Source organism: Motacilla alba, chromosome 1 (genome assembly GCF_015832195.1).
Source record: "Motacilla alba alba isolate MOTALB_02 chromosome 1, Motacilla_alba_V1.0_pri, whole genome shotgun sequence".
Classification (NCBI taxonomy): Eukaryota; Metazoa; Chordata; class Aves; order Passeriformes; family Motacillidae; genus Motacilla; species Motacilla alba.
This window is the reverse complement of record NC_052016.1, coordinates 25,014,711-25,030,558: the sequence shown is the minus strand read 5'-3', so window position 1 is coordinate 25,030,558 and position 15,848 is coordinate 25,014,711. Positions and strand designations below refer to the sequence as shown.

The 15,848-nt window shown below is 58.1% G+C and overlaps 1 protein-coding gene across 10 annotated transcripts in view; it reads left to right on the top strand.

Annotated features, from left to right (window-relative positions):
- Positions 1 to 15,848, top strand: part of ARAP1 (ArfGAP with RhoGAP domain, ankyrin repeat and PH domain 1) — a 35,710-nt gene that overhangs the window by 4,099 nt on the left and 15,763 nt on the right. For 4 of the 10 annotated variants that reach the window (XR_005255867.1, XM_038128434.1, XM_038128442.1 and 1 more), the window contains exons 1-8: positions 48 to 311; positions 3,397 to 4,145; positions 10,332 to 10,480; positions 12,020 to 12,087; positions 12,933 to 13,036; positions 13,588 to 13,758; positions 15,371 to 15,440; positions 15,716 to 15,836. Coding sequence is in view for 9 of the 10 variants with exons in the window: in XM_038128434.1 (XP_037984362.1) it covers positions 3,475 to 4,145; positions 10,332 to 10,480; positions 12,020 to 12,087; positions 12,933 to 13,036; positions 13,588 to 13,758; positions 15,371 to 15,440; positions 15,716 to 15,836 (1,354 nt within the window). In the remaining variant the exon portion in view is untranslated. Of the gene's footprint in view, positions 1 to 47; positions 312 to 1,087; positions 1,633 to 2,265; positions 2,554 to 3,396; positions 4,146 to 5,368; positions 5,757 to 5,778; positions 6,255 to 10,331; positions 10,481 to 12,019; positions 12,088 to 12,932; positions 13,037 to 13,587; positions 13,759 to 15,370; positions 15,441 to 15,715; positions 15,837 to 15,848 lie in introns of those variants that run through there. The other 6 variants (XM_038128412.1, XM_038128421.1, XM_038128402.1 and 3 more) reach the window with 6 other exon arrangements.

Genomic DNA, 15,848 nt, shown 5'->3' with positions numbered 1-15,848 from the left:
AAAGCCCTGCCCCATCCTTCTGTCACCCAGAACTCACACCGCCTCAAGATCCAGCCTTCTTGTCCCTCATGGCGGCTGTGGTCACTGCCTCACCACACTGAGGCCCCACAGTTCTGCTGGGGCCTGGGGTGGCTATTGCACCACATCCTAGCTCAGAACTCTGCTCGACTCTCCGGAAAGTTCCCATTGCTGAGGTGGCATTTGAGGAAGTACTGGGGCGGGCAGAGACCCCTTGACAAACCTCCACTGCGCCAGCTGGACCACGGGCAGGATGGCCACCTCCTTCTGCTGAGCCGAGGGACCGTGTGCTGGTAATTAGCTTTCCTTGATTAATGAGCCCACAGACCTGGGGAAGGGGAACATGGGGTGCAGGCAGGGTTTGCCTACATTGGAGAAGGAATCGCGTGTGGAACTAGATCAATCAAGTGGGTGCCGGACACCCAACAGGGCTCCTGTGCTGGATTTTCCTGGCTCATGGCCACTATTCTGGGTGCTATTGAAGGGACAGGCAGGGAAGGACTGTGGGATGGCTACCACTTTATTACCTGGTGCTTGGGTGCTGAGCGCAGTTCTGTCAGTGACATACTGATGGCCCTGGTCACACTACTCGATTCCTGGCATGTCGTTAGGAGTAACGTTGATTACCCAGGGGAAGCTGGAGCCAGTGAAGGGAGCACACTCGCCCGTCACTTCCAGTCAGAGCCCATAGCTTCCATGGCATACACAGCTCCTTAATCGAGCAAGCCCAGCCCTCATTAGTGCCCTATGCGAGGGTTGGGAAGTCCACGGCCCTGAGAGAGTGGTGGGATGCAATGGGAGAAGGGTGGGCACACCCCTGCATCATGGGGGGCTACTCCCTGGCCCAGGATGCTCAGCTCTGCTGGGGGAAGAGGTGCATCCCAAATGCTCTCTTGAGTTGAGGGCATCTGAGGTGGGCTGGGGCAGCTGCAGAAGCCCCCAGAAAAGCAGCCAACACCCAAGTTTGGGGAGAGAGGGGCTTGCTGAGCTCCTTGGTCCAGAAAAAGGAAACCAGCACCAGGCACCCCCAGATCCTTCATCCCCAGCACTGGGAGAGTGAGGGCTGTGTGGGTTTGGGATGGGGCTTAGTTGTCTGGTCCTCATGTATTTTGGCATCCCGACTTATCCCCCCAGAGCACCAGCCACAGTGCCAGGGTGCTGGCAGCCCTTGCCATTCCCTCCTCACACCATTTGTCCAGCCTTTAAGTCTCTTACAAAACAGCCCCTGTGGTGTTGCCTAATCCCGGGGAGGAATGCAGTGGGTCAGCACTGAGAGGATTTGTGCTTGGCCGGGGCCACAGCCAGGGTTACCCCTCGAACCCCAGCAGCCAGCTGGGTTACAGCGTCTCCCTGTCTTGGTTTTGCTTCTGGAATATCCTCGTCTTGTTTAGCACAGAGGTTAAATGATTAATGATTGAAGGAGGGAACCTAGCAAAGGCCTGATGAATTATTTACTTGGTGAGGGCAAAGGGCCCAACAGCATCAGGGAGCTGCCAGCCTGGCACACTGGGGACCCTGCACTTCCCTCGCTGGAGTTTTGTCCTCATCCCTGTCCCCGGTGAGCAGCAAGGAGGGCCCTCAGCCACCCCAGATAGTGCTGGGACAGCGCCAGTGGTGAGTGCTGGTGCAGCTGTCCCTTCCTGATAGGTCTGTCCCACCACTGGGTCAATGTCCTGGCACGACAGGGGATGTTGCCACTGGTGTCGATGGGTGACACTGGTGGTGATTCCTTGGCTCTAGCCAGGATGGGGGGCATTTGTGGGAGCCCCCATACTGGTGTCACTGTGTTTCCCTCTGCTCTTCCGGAGCCAGTGCCCACCTGGGGTTGAGCCTGCCTGTGCTGGTGTCTCTGGGATGTGGTGACAGCAATGTCACCCAGCACCATCACTTACCCATTTTCAGTAATAGATGAGGGCTTTCTAGGTGTGGAGTTGGAAGAGAGAATTTTATTCTGATTCAGGGATTTTTGTAGTGCTGGTTGCGATTGCTGGGACCAGTGAGAAGGTCCTGGGTGCTGCTGATTTCTCTGGTGCTGCCAGCAAGGAGCCTCAAGGGTCAGCCAGCCCTGAGTCCCTGTTGCTCCTTCCTCGGACCCTTGGTCCTTGGAGCCTGAAGCAAAGCCAACTGTACCAGGAAGTGCCAGGGAAGTGGCACTGTGGCCACATCCCAGCAGCACCACTGAGATGCTGGTGTCTCGAGGTGTAGGAGTCACTGGCTGTGGGGACCCCATGGTGCCTCAGGCTCGGCAGTGTCCAGTTCGTGCCGGGTTGAGGGCGAGCTTTGCTCAGCTGTGCACTTTGCACCGAAACCGCAAGTGCTGCTGAGGGGCCTGCCTGAGTCACAGAAAATGTGACTCTGACGGCAGATCAGACTGGCCTATTTAAGGCTTCAGGAAATCCTCTGGCTCCTTCTTAGCAGGTCTAAAAAAACCACCAGCAAACACAAAATAGATGGTGCTGGGGTCACGAGCAGTGCTGTGTGTGCCGGCGTGATGGATCTGCCTCCTGCCTGGAGCCTGCCGAGGCAATGATGCTGGTGGGTGGGAAGGGCAGGGTATCCCATCTGCTGCTTGTTGGGATAACAGGGATTCGCCCTGCCAACAGCTGTGGTGTGGGATGGGTGTTCTGCTGCAGGAGCTGGGACACCAAGTGAGCCCCATGTCCCAAGCTCTGGATGCCACAAGGGCACTCTGCTAGGTATGTGCACCAAGGGTGTTGCACAGGTGCTCTGCCAGCACTCCAGGGTGTGGTGCCATGCTAGAGCAATGCCAAGGACAGACAGGGCTCTGGAGCTGGGAGCAATGGTGGGCATATGGTCTGTGAGGAGGGGTTTGGTGCGGTTTGGGATAGGGGGTTTCATCGACAGCACCCTACCACTGGCTGTGATAGGGACAGCCCGGGACAGGGGACAGCCTGCTGGATCCAGCTGTCCATGTCATTCTGTCCTGGCTTGCTGCTGTAAACCAGAGGAGCTGCGTCCTGGAGGGTGACAGCCCTGAGGTGCAGCAAACAGCAAACAGCTCCCCTGCCCTTGAAACATGCATATTCAGGCATATTCCCTGATGATCCACAATGTGAATAATCCCCTACTGCTCTGTCCCAGAGCCCAAATGTCACCCCCTGGGACTAAGCTGGGGCCCCATGGTGCCTTCATCTCTAAAGGGATGGCCTTTATGTTTCAGTGCCTAAACTGGGACCCTCCAGCATTTCCACACCCCTGCAGCCCCCCATTTCAGGACTGGGTGGTCCTGGGGACACAGCATGGTTGGAGGCCATAGGAAAACCAGGTTGCTTCACTGGGAATGTTGGTTTTGGGACTCCAGGCTTCACCTGGTGTGTGTTTTAGGACTGATCCTGATCCTGTTGTCTCCATTCCCAGGTCCTGATGTCACCCTGAGCCTTGCTGGCAACAGAAGATGCAGTGAGTGGTACAGGTTTCTGTGGCCAGCCCCCTACCATGGAAGAGGAGGGATCTCTGCCGGTGGCTGCCTGGCTGTCTGCCTTCCACCTCGACCAGTACGTGGAGAGCTTCCAGCAAAGTGGGCTGTGGTCAGTGTGGGACTGCCGGGCTCTGACGGACGAGGGGCTCACCCACCTTGGGGTGCTGCTGCCCGGCCACCGCCGCCGCATCCTCCTGGGCTTGCAGAAAGCCTTCGCTGAGGCGCCGCTGCCCACCGGGACTCCCCAGCCCCCTGCCAGTAAACCTGTCCCCATGAAACGCCACATCTTCCGCCTGAGCACTGCAGCAGGGCCGGAGCAGCTGGAGCCCGGGTGCCTGCCAGTGCCCAGTGGGACCCCACCGCTGGAGCCAGAGAGGGGTGCAAGCTTCACCCAGCTGCCCCCACCCATCCCGCCGAGGGTGGGCTGCCGCCCTCCCCTCAAATTCTCACCACTATCGGGGGACAGCCCCGAGCCCCCCGTTGCATCCTGCAGCCATCTTCCAGCCCTGGAGGCGCCCCCTCCACCAGCCCTTGGGAAGAAGCCCCCTGCTGACGGCATGGTGAGACCCCCATTGCCGCCACTGCCGGCCAAGCGACACCAACTGGAAACCAAGTGCCAGAGCCTGAAGGGCCCTCCACTACCTGACCGCCCCCCCATGCTCCCCCCCAGGGCTGTGTCCCAGAGAAGGTAAGGGGGGTGGCAGGGGCATGGGCTTGGGAATGCCCAAGGTGGCTGGGTCTGTGTGAGGGGCTACTGTGATGTGGGTGGGACTCTCAGGGTCATGACATGGGTTGTCTGGAGTATCTGTGCTCTCCCCAGACCTTAGCACATCTCCTGGGGGTACCCCCAGCCCCAGTGTGTCCCATGGGGGTACTAAGCCTTCCCCCAACCCCAGCACAACCCCTGGGGGTACCCCTGCCCCAGGCCACAGCACATTTCCCTGGGCTACCAGCACTGGGGAAGGGGGTGCTGAAATATTTATTTTGGCTCTAGCTGGATGCATCCACTCTGATCATCCCAGTCAACCAGGCCATCCCAGCCTGGCATGGGCTGGGGTGCAATCCCCGCAACAATGTAGAGCCCTGCCTTCCCCCCAGCTGCAATGTAGGCAGTGCTGAAGCCTGAGGAACTCTTGACACCAGTGGGTGCAAGACAGTGAACCCCCGCGCACAGGGAGCATGGGGCAAAGCTGCTGCCAGCTGCTGTGGCCCGATGACATGGGAGCAGGCTGGAATTTTGGGACAGCAGCACTTGCAGTCCCCCCTTTGATGTCCCAGCTGCCCAGTGCACTCCCAAATCCTGCAGAGCACAAACAGATGTGGAATGAGGACTGGGAGTGCAGTTTGGAGGGGGCAGACAAGCTCCTGGGTGCCAGCACTCTCCCAGGGTGAGGTGGGGGAATGTCATCAAGCTTGTGTGGCTCCCTGCCCCAGGAGTCCTTCCCTGCAACCTCCCCAGGACCCACACACTCTAAGGGATATGCTTCTGGAGCTGGGGTGTCTAGCTGGTCCCCTGAGGGGGGTCCTGGGAGTGAGGCTGGGTTTGTCCTGGACTGATGGTGCTGGATGTGTGTAATCAGGTTGAGAATGGGAGGGCTGGTGGCTGGGTTTCCCCTCTAGCTTCCCGTCCCTGAGTCCCAATGGCCTTTTGTGGTAAGGTGGGTGGAGGTGATCCCTCTGCCCGTGCTCTGACCCCTACCTGCAGGGAGTGGGCCGGGATGCTGAGCTGAGTAGGGGGCTCAGGCAGCTGATGTTGGGGGCTGGCATGCCATGGGGTGGGCAGCACCTGTCCCTGGGGCTCCTTGGACTTCAGATCAACAGTGTCCATCCTGGCACCCCAGGAACTGTTCCTACCACTGCAATTCTGCACCGAGACAGTCACCCAAATCCTCCTGGAGCCACTCTCCATCCTGCCCTGGCCAGAAAGCTGCCCGGGCACGATGGGGCTGATGGCTGCCGCTTTGGTGCAAGCTGTGCTGGTTTGGTGCTGGACGTGCCATGGGTTTGGTACTTGCCATGCTGGTTTGGTGCCAGCTGAGCCATGGGTTTCATGCCGTCCGTGCTGGGTGTTGGATGCCAGCCGTGCCAGTGTTCTGGTACTGGCCGTGTGGTGGGTTCTTTCTGGCCATACTGAGGATTTGGTGTTAGCCATGCCTCTGCTTTGGCCAGCTCAGGAAGTTTTGCTGTTTAACAGCCGGTGCAGGAAGTGCCGGGGTGAGAGGCTCTGTTCCCCGCCGGCCTCCCCCAGCCCTCCCCGCGGTGCCGATCGGTCCCACCGTGGTTCCTGTCACCTGCCCAGGTAGGGGGGCACGGCTGGCACGGTGCCGGGCGTGCCGCACAGGAGCAGCCGGCGGGCGCCGGGGCGGAGAGATTTTTGGGATAGGCTCGAGCGCTGCCGGCACTACCGGGTGCGCCTGTCTCTCTGCCAGCTGCAGCGGGTGTTTCCTGCCCTGGCCTGGATGTCACAGGCATTGCTGGTCGCCAGTTCCTGCTGCCCCGGGGACTCCAGGGCATTCTGCCGCGGAACAGACGCTGCCCATCCTGGCACGGCACCCCGAAGGCTGTTCACTCGGGGGCTGGGATTCCCCCCCTGGAGCTGCCCCGTGGGATCTGGGGGTGCATAAGGGTCCCTTGGGAGCTGCATGCAGGACCGTGAGACTCAGGACGGGATGGGCCCTTGGCCTCACCAGGCGGCAGTGGCTGAACAGCAGCCCCTGGACACAAGGGAGCTCCAGTGGCTTGGGGGACTCTGGGGTCACCGTGGCAGAGCCCCGGGGGCTGTGCCAGTGTGGGACAGGTGGGTGGCCACAGGACTCTGGCACCCGGTGTGCCATCATGCACTCCTAACATATAGATTACACGTATGTGTTGGTGCTCGGTAGCGACAAAAGGGAATATGTATGGGGGTGTGCGTGTTTATAGATGTGTGTATGTGTGCATATATAAATTTCTCACATAGATCTCGATGCTGTAGTGAATATATACAGGAGTATATCTGTGCACCCATATGGATGTTACATGTGTATTAGTGGGTATATTGGGGAGTTCAGAACTAACCAGCTGAACCCCAAAACTCTGATTTCAAAAGTCAGTTTAATTGTATGACCAGGAATATGTTGGCTATAGATGGGTTCTTGTTTTGAGAGCATTTTAAAAATAGAGATCTATAATTTTCCAAGAAATTCTACTCTCTGAGGGTGGTGAGGCCCTGGCACAGGCTGCCCAGAGAAGTTGGGGCTGTCCCATCCCTGGAACTGTTCAAAGCTGGGTTGGATGGGGCTTGGAGTAACCTGGGGTTGTAGGTTCCCTGCCCATGGCATGAGATAAGCTTTAAAGTCTTTTCCCAACCAAACCATTCCATAGTTCTATGTCTCTTTGGCCAGTGCTGGTGCCTGGCCATGCCCGTGGGTGGAGGAGGTGCTGTGGTGTAGGACAGCTGGCACGGACAAGGGGTGCATTCAGGAGGGTGAGGGTATGAGTCACCCTCTGGTGGGTGTTGGGTCCCGGCTCTGTGCGTGGGGCAGCATCTGCTGGGAGCTTGGAAAGCTATCCACAGTGGGGCCCCCTGGAGTGCTGGGTGACTGGCCAAAGTGCCCTGCGCTGGGTCTGAGGGAGCTCCACAGCCCTCAGGTGCTGCTGTTGGCCCCAAACCCATCTCCTGCCCCCTGGGGGGACCTGACCTGGGTGCCTGCAGCCAGTGAGCATGAAAGGCCTGGGGTTGGGGGGGATACATCTGGGCTGCCCAAGGACCAACAACAGTGGGGGATGCTTGCCCATTTTGGGGCTGATGGTTGCTCATGTCTGGATGATCCTTACCCATGCTGAGCTGATGCCCACATGAGGGTGATGTTTGCCCAGGTCTGGATGGTACTTGCCCACATCAGGATGATGCTCACTGCATCCAGGCTGGGACTGGGGCTCTTTGCCAGTAGCTGTGAGGCAGCTGCATTGGTCTGGCCCTGTCTCTGGGTGGGAATGAGACTCCACCACAACCCCTTGTGGAGGTGGAAGTGCCCACAGGGGAGACATCTCTGAGAATGAGGGCTGAGGAAGAGCTGGTGCACCCCCGCGTATGCAAACAGCCTGGGAGCAAAGCAAGTGACCTGGGCATTTCTGGGGTGACACCATCCACCCATCTCCCCTCACTTCCGGCTGTGCTGCCGTGGTCCCTGGTGCTTCCTCCTAGCTGCTTGCAGAGCCATATTGTGGTTTCCTCCAGGCCGTGCTCAACTCTGAGTTCTCACCATCCCCCCAAACCCTGGGCCACCCCAAGCATTTCTGTGCTAGGAGGTGACAGGATCATCCCAATTCTGCTGGGTGTGGGATGTCTGAGACACTACCTCTCACGGGTTGATGGCAGCAACTGTGTTCAACACTGGGAGCTCTCTCTCACCAGTTCTGGACTTAATGCCACCCTCCCAATGACAGCAGCGGGGCTGTGAGCCCCCCAGTTTTGGCCACTGATGGCTCAGACCTAGACACCCCACAGAGGATCCCCTGAGCATGTCTGCATCCTAATTGTGGGATGAAGCTGTCAGTGAGGGGGGGCACACCCTCTCCATGCCCAGGAGATGGTCTACGGAGAGCAGCCCCCTGAGCAGCTGGTGGGGGGAGGGGATTTTAGAAAGTGATGTCCAAGGAAGTGGTGACAGAAGACTCCTTTTTGGAGGGCTGGGTGAGCTGGGCAGGGGTGATGGCCTGGGCAGAGCTTTGGCTTTGGGGTGGTGGCTGTGGGAGAGCAGCCCTCTCTGCCCCCCTTAGAAGAGAGGCCTAGATAAAGGGTAGCATTTAAGGTGCTGCTCAGATAAGGGACAGCACATAAGGCACTGGTTTGCCACTTCTCTAATGGCAGAGGTCTGGCTGGTCTACCAGCCAGACCCTGCCTGGAGCAGGACTGGCATCCTTTGGGCGTGGCTGCACAGGGGTCCAGGAAGTGCAGGGGGTGATAGGGTACCCACGCTACCCCAGGGAGCCATGGGGGGACATGAAACCTAGGGATGCTACAGCAGCAGGTGATGACAGGTGGAGCAGGCAGACCAGTGGGGAGGGTGTTTTGGGAAACTGGGGTGTTATTTGTGCCTGAGCTCTGTGGGTGCCCATCCTGCTAGTCCCTGGGATGGTGGGGCTAGGGGCTGCACAGGACTGCGGCTGAGCCAGAAACCCTCCTGAGAAGTCCCCAGCCAGGAGATGGGGGGTGTCCTGGCCTGAGGCTTCTCATCTCACTGCTGGCCATGGGGCTTGTGTTGCAGCCCCCCAGCCACACCCCAGGGGGCAAACATCATCCTGGGTGGCTGCACAAATACAGACCCCAGCCAGGCTCTTGCTGGAGGCTCTGTGGCTTGTGCACTGTCACCTCTATGTCTCTGGGTCTTTGCACACCTGGGTGCCCCAGCAGCTCCTGCCTGGTGGTTTTGGGAGTGGTGCTGCTCCACTGCCAACACTCCCCTGCCCATGCTCCCCTCCTTCCCTGCCAGCATTCCCTAATGTATGGATGGTTGTGGCTGGTTCCCATGGAAATAGCTGCTGAGAAATGAGGTCAGGCTGACCCAGGGAGAGCCAGCACTCCCATCCTCCCCTGTTTCCTGCTCCAGCCAGGGAGAAGTTTCTTCTCCAGCTCATCCCAAGCTAAGGGAAAGCTCTTGTGCACAAGCCATGGTGCTGGGAGGCACATTCCCAGAAACCATGGTGTGCTGATGGCATCCTTGGCCATGGAATCATGGGATCACAGAATGGTTGGATTGGATGGGACCTTAAAGCTCGTTTAGTTCCACCCCTCCTTGCCAAGGGCAGGGACACCTCCCACTAGACCAGGTTGCTCCAAGCCCCATCCCACCTGGACTTGAACATTTGCAGGCATGGGGCAGTCACAGCATCTCTGGGCAAACTGGCCCTGTGCCAGGGCCACATCGCCCTCAGAGGGAAGAACTTCTTCCCAATATCCAGTCTAACCAGCTGTTCCTTTTTGTGGCTGCAGTGGGAGATAGCTGGGGCAATGATGGGGATGGTGTCAGCATGCAGGTCCCCTGGGGCTCACGTGCCTAGGGCTTGGGGTGGAAATTCTGCCCACTGCCTCTGCCCTCTCCCTGCATTCAGAGATGTTTCAAATGTACCTTGTATTTTTATACCCTGGAGAAACTTCTTAATTTCCTGCTCTTGAAAAACACCATTACCCCAGAGGTTTCTGTTGATTGCCTGTCACCTTTCAGTCTCAAGGAGGCAGGAAGCAAGGAACAGGAGGTAGGAGTGGCTGAGCCCAGCTGCTCGGGCTCTGTGGAGAGGAGGACAGTCCCCATGGTCCCCCTCCCCACTGGTCACGGTTTTGGGGCTGGGGGTATTCCTCACTGAGCCAGGAGAAGCTCCATTTGCAGGATTTCTTGCTGCCATAGCAGCCACCCTGGATCTCCAGTGTCCACTCCACCATAAGGAAGCTGGTAGCACAGAGAATCCCTAGGACCCCCATCTTGCTCAAGGAACCCTGTGGCCACTTGCAAACCAGCTAAGGAAGCAACTCTGCTTCCAATCTGCTCTCCAATTGTTTAGACTGGAGGAAAGAAAACAACCTGCTCTGGGACGTGGCTTCAAGGCTGTGGGTGGCTTGGGGTGTCCCAGAGTCAGATAAGGATCCTGAGCTGTGAAGCACACACAGGGGAGTGAGACTGGATGCCAGGAAAACATTTACAGGCTAGAAAAGTAATCATATAACCCAAGCACAGGAAAGGCTTTACCATGGGGTCTTAGGAATTGGTTTGTGGGTCTGGGTCTGCTGGGGTTTAGTCCCTTTTGGGGGTCCTCTGTGACCGCCTGGCAGGTGTACCAGGGTTGGGAAGTGAGGCAGGGCCTGGCATAAGGCAGCGCTTGCTCCTCTCTCCCACAGCATCCCTGCGAAGGAGGAGGTGCCCATCACTGAAAGAGCACCTGGCGTCACCCTGTCCTTCCCGTTTCCCCCACCTCACACCAAGGCGCCAGCACCGACGCCACCAGCGCTGCCCTCCAAGGCCACCCTTCCCTTCGTGCCAGAGTTTGGTGAGTACAAGGGGGGCCTCTCCAGTCTTGCCCTGTCTCAAATCTTGCCTTGGGATATCTGGCTGCCAATCCATCAGCATCCATCCCATGGGTGCTGTGCCTTCCTTCTTGTCAGTTTGTTCCTCTGTCCTTGCTGCGGTCTCTTCCTTTATCCCCTTTCTTGCCTTCTGGGCTGGGGGAGTCCGGGGTGCAAGACCTGGGCTGGGGGGATTTAGGGTGTGCGAGGTCTGAGCTGGGGACTTCAGGGAAGGGGTGTAAGACCTGGGTTGGTAGTTTCAGGGGATGCGAGATGTGGACTGGGGGTTTGGGTGCAGCCTCTCCTAGGGCAGAGCAAAGGTTTCTGTGGGTGCTGGAAGCACCCATACTCACTCACAGAGGAAAAGTGAACCTATTAGGGGGGTGAAATGCAGATGTCCCTGATTCTGGGGTACCAGGATGCCTTTGCATCCCCCAGCCACATCCTCAGGGTGTCCCTGGGGCTCAGCCAACTGCAGGGAGCACTGCTGAGCTGGGGACCCCCATGGAGAGGTGAAGGTTTGGTCTCAGGGTGCAGCCCCGGTTGGACTATACTTCAGCTTGAACAGCTCTGCTGGAAGGAAGAGGAAGGGCTGAGTTGTGTGGGGTGCTGGGTGCCTCTCAAGGCCAGCAGCCCTGCAGGAAGCGGCACTGGTTTAACTGGGCTCTGGGGTGTGTTTCAGAAGCTGGGAGAAGCTGTGGTCAGGTTATCAGGAGAGAGATTATGTTTGTTGTGGGGTGCAGGGAGGAAAGCTGCTCCCACTCTGATGGGTTTGGGATGCAGAGTTTGCAGGGGGTTTCTGTAGTGCCAAGGTGAGCATCTACCTGTACCCCTCAACCCCCTGCAGCCTGAGAGCATCCTCGCCTGCTGCCAGGGCCCAAACACCATCATCTGGGTTGCAGGTTTGGGAGGAATCTCACTGATCCAGATTCTCAGTGGGATTTGGAAGTGGGCGTTTGCCAGGGCCAGGCTGTCTGGGGCCACTTGTTCCCTGTAGGGTTACAATCCTGACCAGGATTCCTGCTGATGTGGGTGCTGGGTGAGGAGGAACCATCTCTCGCTCCCATCGTCATCTGGGATCTCATTTCCACGGTGCACAAGCTCGGGAGCTGATAAGGAATGGGAGAGGAGGGAGGGAGGGGAATCCACCCTGGGAAACAAGCTGTGGAAAAAGCCCCTGGGAACCCCCAGCAGCAGGAGCTCCCAGGCAGAGACAGGAGAGCCTGGATGGAGCCATGGTGCTGGGGCTGGTGTCACCAAGTCCCCTTCTGGCGAGGCCAGGAGTGCCATGACAGTGCTGGGAGGTGCCACTAGCGGGACTTTGCCCTTTCCCAGTTCTTCCCCAAACTCCTTGATAAAACCTTTGTTGTCACAAGAATGGGGTGGTTATTTGCCAAGGGCAAAGCAAGGGGAAGCCAGCCATGCCTGCATCATCCTCCCCACAGGCTCCAGGATAGCAGGGGGAACTGGGACCCCTAGCTCCACCCCAGCTGATTCCCAGTATCTTCCCTCTCCTTTGTCAGATGACTCAGACTACGAGGACTCGGCGTGGGAGGAGGAATTAGCCAGACCGACGGGGGAGATGGCCAAGGTTGGTCCCACCATGGGGCTGGAGTGGGCAGCAGCTAGCAGGGTGACTGGCCCTAAGGACAGGTACCAGACTTGGGATGATCCAGAGACACTGGTTAGGGCTGGAGGAGCATGTTGGCAGTGGCTAGAGAGGGGTTCTGCCTCACTGACCACCCACGGGATCTCCCATACGTGTCTAGGGAGTACCCCCTTGGTCTCCCATGGGGGTTAGAACCCCAGAGATAGAACTCAGTTCTTCAATGTCCTTGGGAAGTATCTATCAGGTCTTTCAGTGGTGCTGGGACTCGAGGATCCCTAGGGAGCACCCACCAGGTCTTACCCAAGTGTCCCCAGGAAACACCCACCGGGCCCTCTGGGGTCTCCGGTGAGCACCCATAGCTGTGCAGCACACCACACTCGCATGCCCAGAGTGTGTGCTAGTAGACATCTCCAGCGCTGCATCTTGAATGTAATCCCTGGATTGTGAATTTCTATCTGCCTCCTTTGCTCTCTGGGGTGGGAATGGATGGATTTGAGGAGTCCCAGAAGCTGCAGAGCTCCCTGAACACCTGAAGCCCCCATCTACCTTGGCTTGGGAACTACAGGGCCAAGGAGGCAATGCCAGATTTCTCATGAAGCTCCGACATTTTTAGCTGCTATAAATAACCATCCTGGTGTTCAGCTTCTCTCTTGGCTACACTTTCCTCTCTCTGTGAGCCTCAGCATGCCTCTTCCCGGGCACCCACTGAGCTGGGGATGGGCTGGTGACATGGCATCGTGTCCCCTCTCCTTCCATCCACCCTGCACCCTCACGGTGCAGTGGCGGCACCAAGGAGACCGCAGGTGTCACCCACGTGTGTCTTGCAGGAGGATGCTGAGCCTAGGATGGGGCAACCACGGTCCGAGCGTTTCAACAGCCTCTTCAGTGAAGATGAGTTTGGCGAGGACCACCCCAATGCATGCCCTGCCAGGTACGAGCTTGGCTGCCGTGCTGCGTGCAGGGCACGCGTGTGTGATGCTGCTGATGTGCTGTGTGCATGTATAGGCAAGGGATATGTGTGCATGTACCAGAGGGTGTTTTTGTTTGCATGGGGGGTGTGAACACAGGCAGAGAGCTCTTGTGCATGGCAGGGCAGGTGAGTGCGCAGGTCAGGGCTTATTGCGTATGCACAGCTCCACAGTGTGCACGCAGATGGGCACGCGCAGGACCCGTGCGTGGGAACAAGTGTGAGTGTGTGAGCAGAGAGCAGCTCTGTGCATCGCTGGGTTGGGGCTGCAGTCTTGGGGGTGCTCCTGTCCCCCTTCCCAAAGCTGGGACTCAGGCCTGGGCTGTCCCTGGGACTGGGGGATATGCCAGGATTCCACTGAGGGGACTGTCCCCAGTGTCCCCGCTTGCATACAGCTGGCCTGCATTGCCTGTGCCTCAGGGAAGGTCACAGGGAGGCTGAAGCATGCCGGGGAACCTCAGCCCCTCCCGGGACCTGCCAGCTCTTAACCCCCACCCTCGGCTCCTCATTCCCAGTGGTGGCAGCAGCTGGAGTGACAGGGACCCCAGCCTGCACCCACCTGCACCCGACACCTTCCCTGGCAGCAGCCCCGGCACACTCAGTGACAGCATGGAGGGCACCAGTGCCACCAGCCTGCTGTCACCCACCATCAGAGCAGGGTGGCTGGACAAGAACCCACCACAGGGGTGAGTGATGTACTGGGGGTCTCTGTGTGACATAGAAGCGTAATTGTCCCCTCCTTTTCTCACCTGTCATTCCTGCTCATGAGGGTGTACTGTTGCTTTGGTGACCATCCATTGCTAAGGGTTCCTTCCACTCCCTTCTAACCTGTGATTTAGGCTAGAAACACCCATTTTTTTGTGAAAGAGCCTTTCTCAGAGCAGCTGCCACCAGTTGTTGTTACTGACTTTGCTGAGAAGGGGAGGCTGCAGCTCAACCTTCCTCTCAGACCTCTCATCACTGGGAAAAGAGCTGCTTTTCCTCTGGGGGAGCCCTGAAATAGCGGTGACCACAAGGGAAACTGTCAGGGATGAGGTGGGGTGTCTGCGCTGAGCTATGCGTTTGGGATTGCTGGGTTTGTTGCAGGAGGAGGTGGTGATAGCCCCTATCCCATGGGATAGCAGCCCCAAATCCTGGGTTCATGGTGGGTGGATAGTCAGAGCAGTGCAACAGTAAAACAGGGGAAGTGCTGGGCTTGTGTCTGTGTGCTCCAGAGTGAGCGAGCCAGGGAGTCATGGGGAGCCAGTGATCCGCCAGGGAGTCTAGCGAAACCAGTGAGCACAACCAGCACAGTGCGCACAGGGAGCCCACTCAAAGAGCCTCTGCACTAGCTGGGAGGCAACAATCAAGCAGCAGATGTGATGGATGTTTGGGAGCTTCTTAATCTGGGCTCCGAGTAAGCCCCGAGGCAGCAGTTCCACCGAGGAGGAGGAAGCTCAGCTGTTTGCAACAGAACAGCCCTGCTGCTGGGGAAGTGAGAGCAGCTGGAAGGTCCCTGGGAAACTGCTCCAGCAAACCTTTCCTGAGTAAACAAGTCCTTGAGTAACCATGTCCCCGCTGCCACAACAGACCCCAGCCCCACCAGCATGGGGGGACCTGGATGTTCAATGCTGGTAGGGGGCTGCATGGCAGGGTTGCTGGAGCTGTATTGGAAAGGGCTTGGCTCCTCCTGCACCCCTAATGCTAAAGCTATGGGCTGAAGAGTGTTCTGCCTTTTCCTGTGGTGCGTGGTTGGTCTGCATTCTCAGCTGGGGAGAGCAAAGGGGTCTCTGGTGGGCTGTCTTCCAGCCCCCAGAGGGTCCTGCCTCTCATCTGTATCCCCATCCTGATAGAGATGCATGGCTTCTCCCTCTGCTCTGGTGCCACTCACCTCTCCTGGAATGTGTCTCCTGGACTGAATCCTGCCAAGCTGTTAGGGGCAGCCCTTGTTCTCAGCTCCATATTTTAATTGGTGCCTGGAGGAAAGCATGAAGTCCCCATTGCTATCCCCTACAGTAACATGAGGCCACAAGGAGAGGGCACATGACCAAGGGCTGGGGACTTCAAGGGCTGGCTGGGGCAGGCCTCTTATCCCTGTGCAAGATAAAGGACTGGGGATATAGCACCAGATCAAGGGTTGGGAACACAAGGCAGAATGGAGGGCTGGGGACACTGCATATGATGGAGGGTTGGGGACACAGGGCAGGATCAATGCTGAGGTGGCCCCAGGCTTTTGGCAATTGGGGCGTGAACACGCAAGCAGAATCATCCTGAGTTCAAGGGCATTCCCTCCAATGGGTCCCTCTGGTCTGCTCCCAGGTCTTATATCTACCAGAAGCGCTGGGTGAAGCTTGACACTGACTACCTCCGCTATTTTGATAGTGAAAAGGTGGGTGAAGGTGGATCTGGGGTTTTGGGATGAGAAGGTGGCAGAGGAGCTGCCCCAGCAGGGCCACCTCCCTCTGGGCATCCCAACTCAGAGACGTGGCTGTACCAAGGGTCAGTATCCCAGGGAGCAGCCATGGCTGAGTGCTGGGGATGAGACGTGGGAGGCTCAGAGCCTCCTGGACATTGGAGCTGAAGCATTGGGAACCTGGGGCACTCACCGCCCTGTTTCCCTGAGGCCTCAGACACGAGCAGCATGTCTCCCACTCCCTGACCCAGGATACGTACTCCAAGCGGCTCATTCCCGTCTCCTCCATCTCCCGCGTCTCCAGTGTTGGGGACCAGAAATTTGAGGTTGTCACCAACAACCGCAACTTCGTGTTCCGGGCTGAGAATGATGGTGAGTGACAGG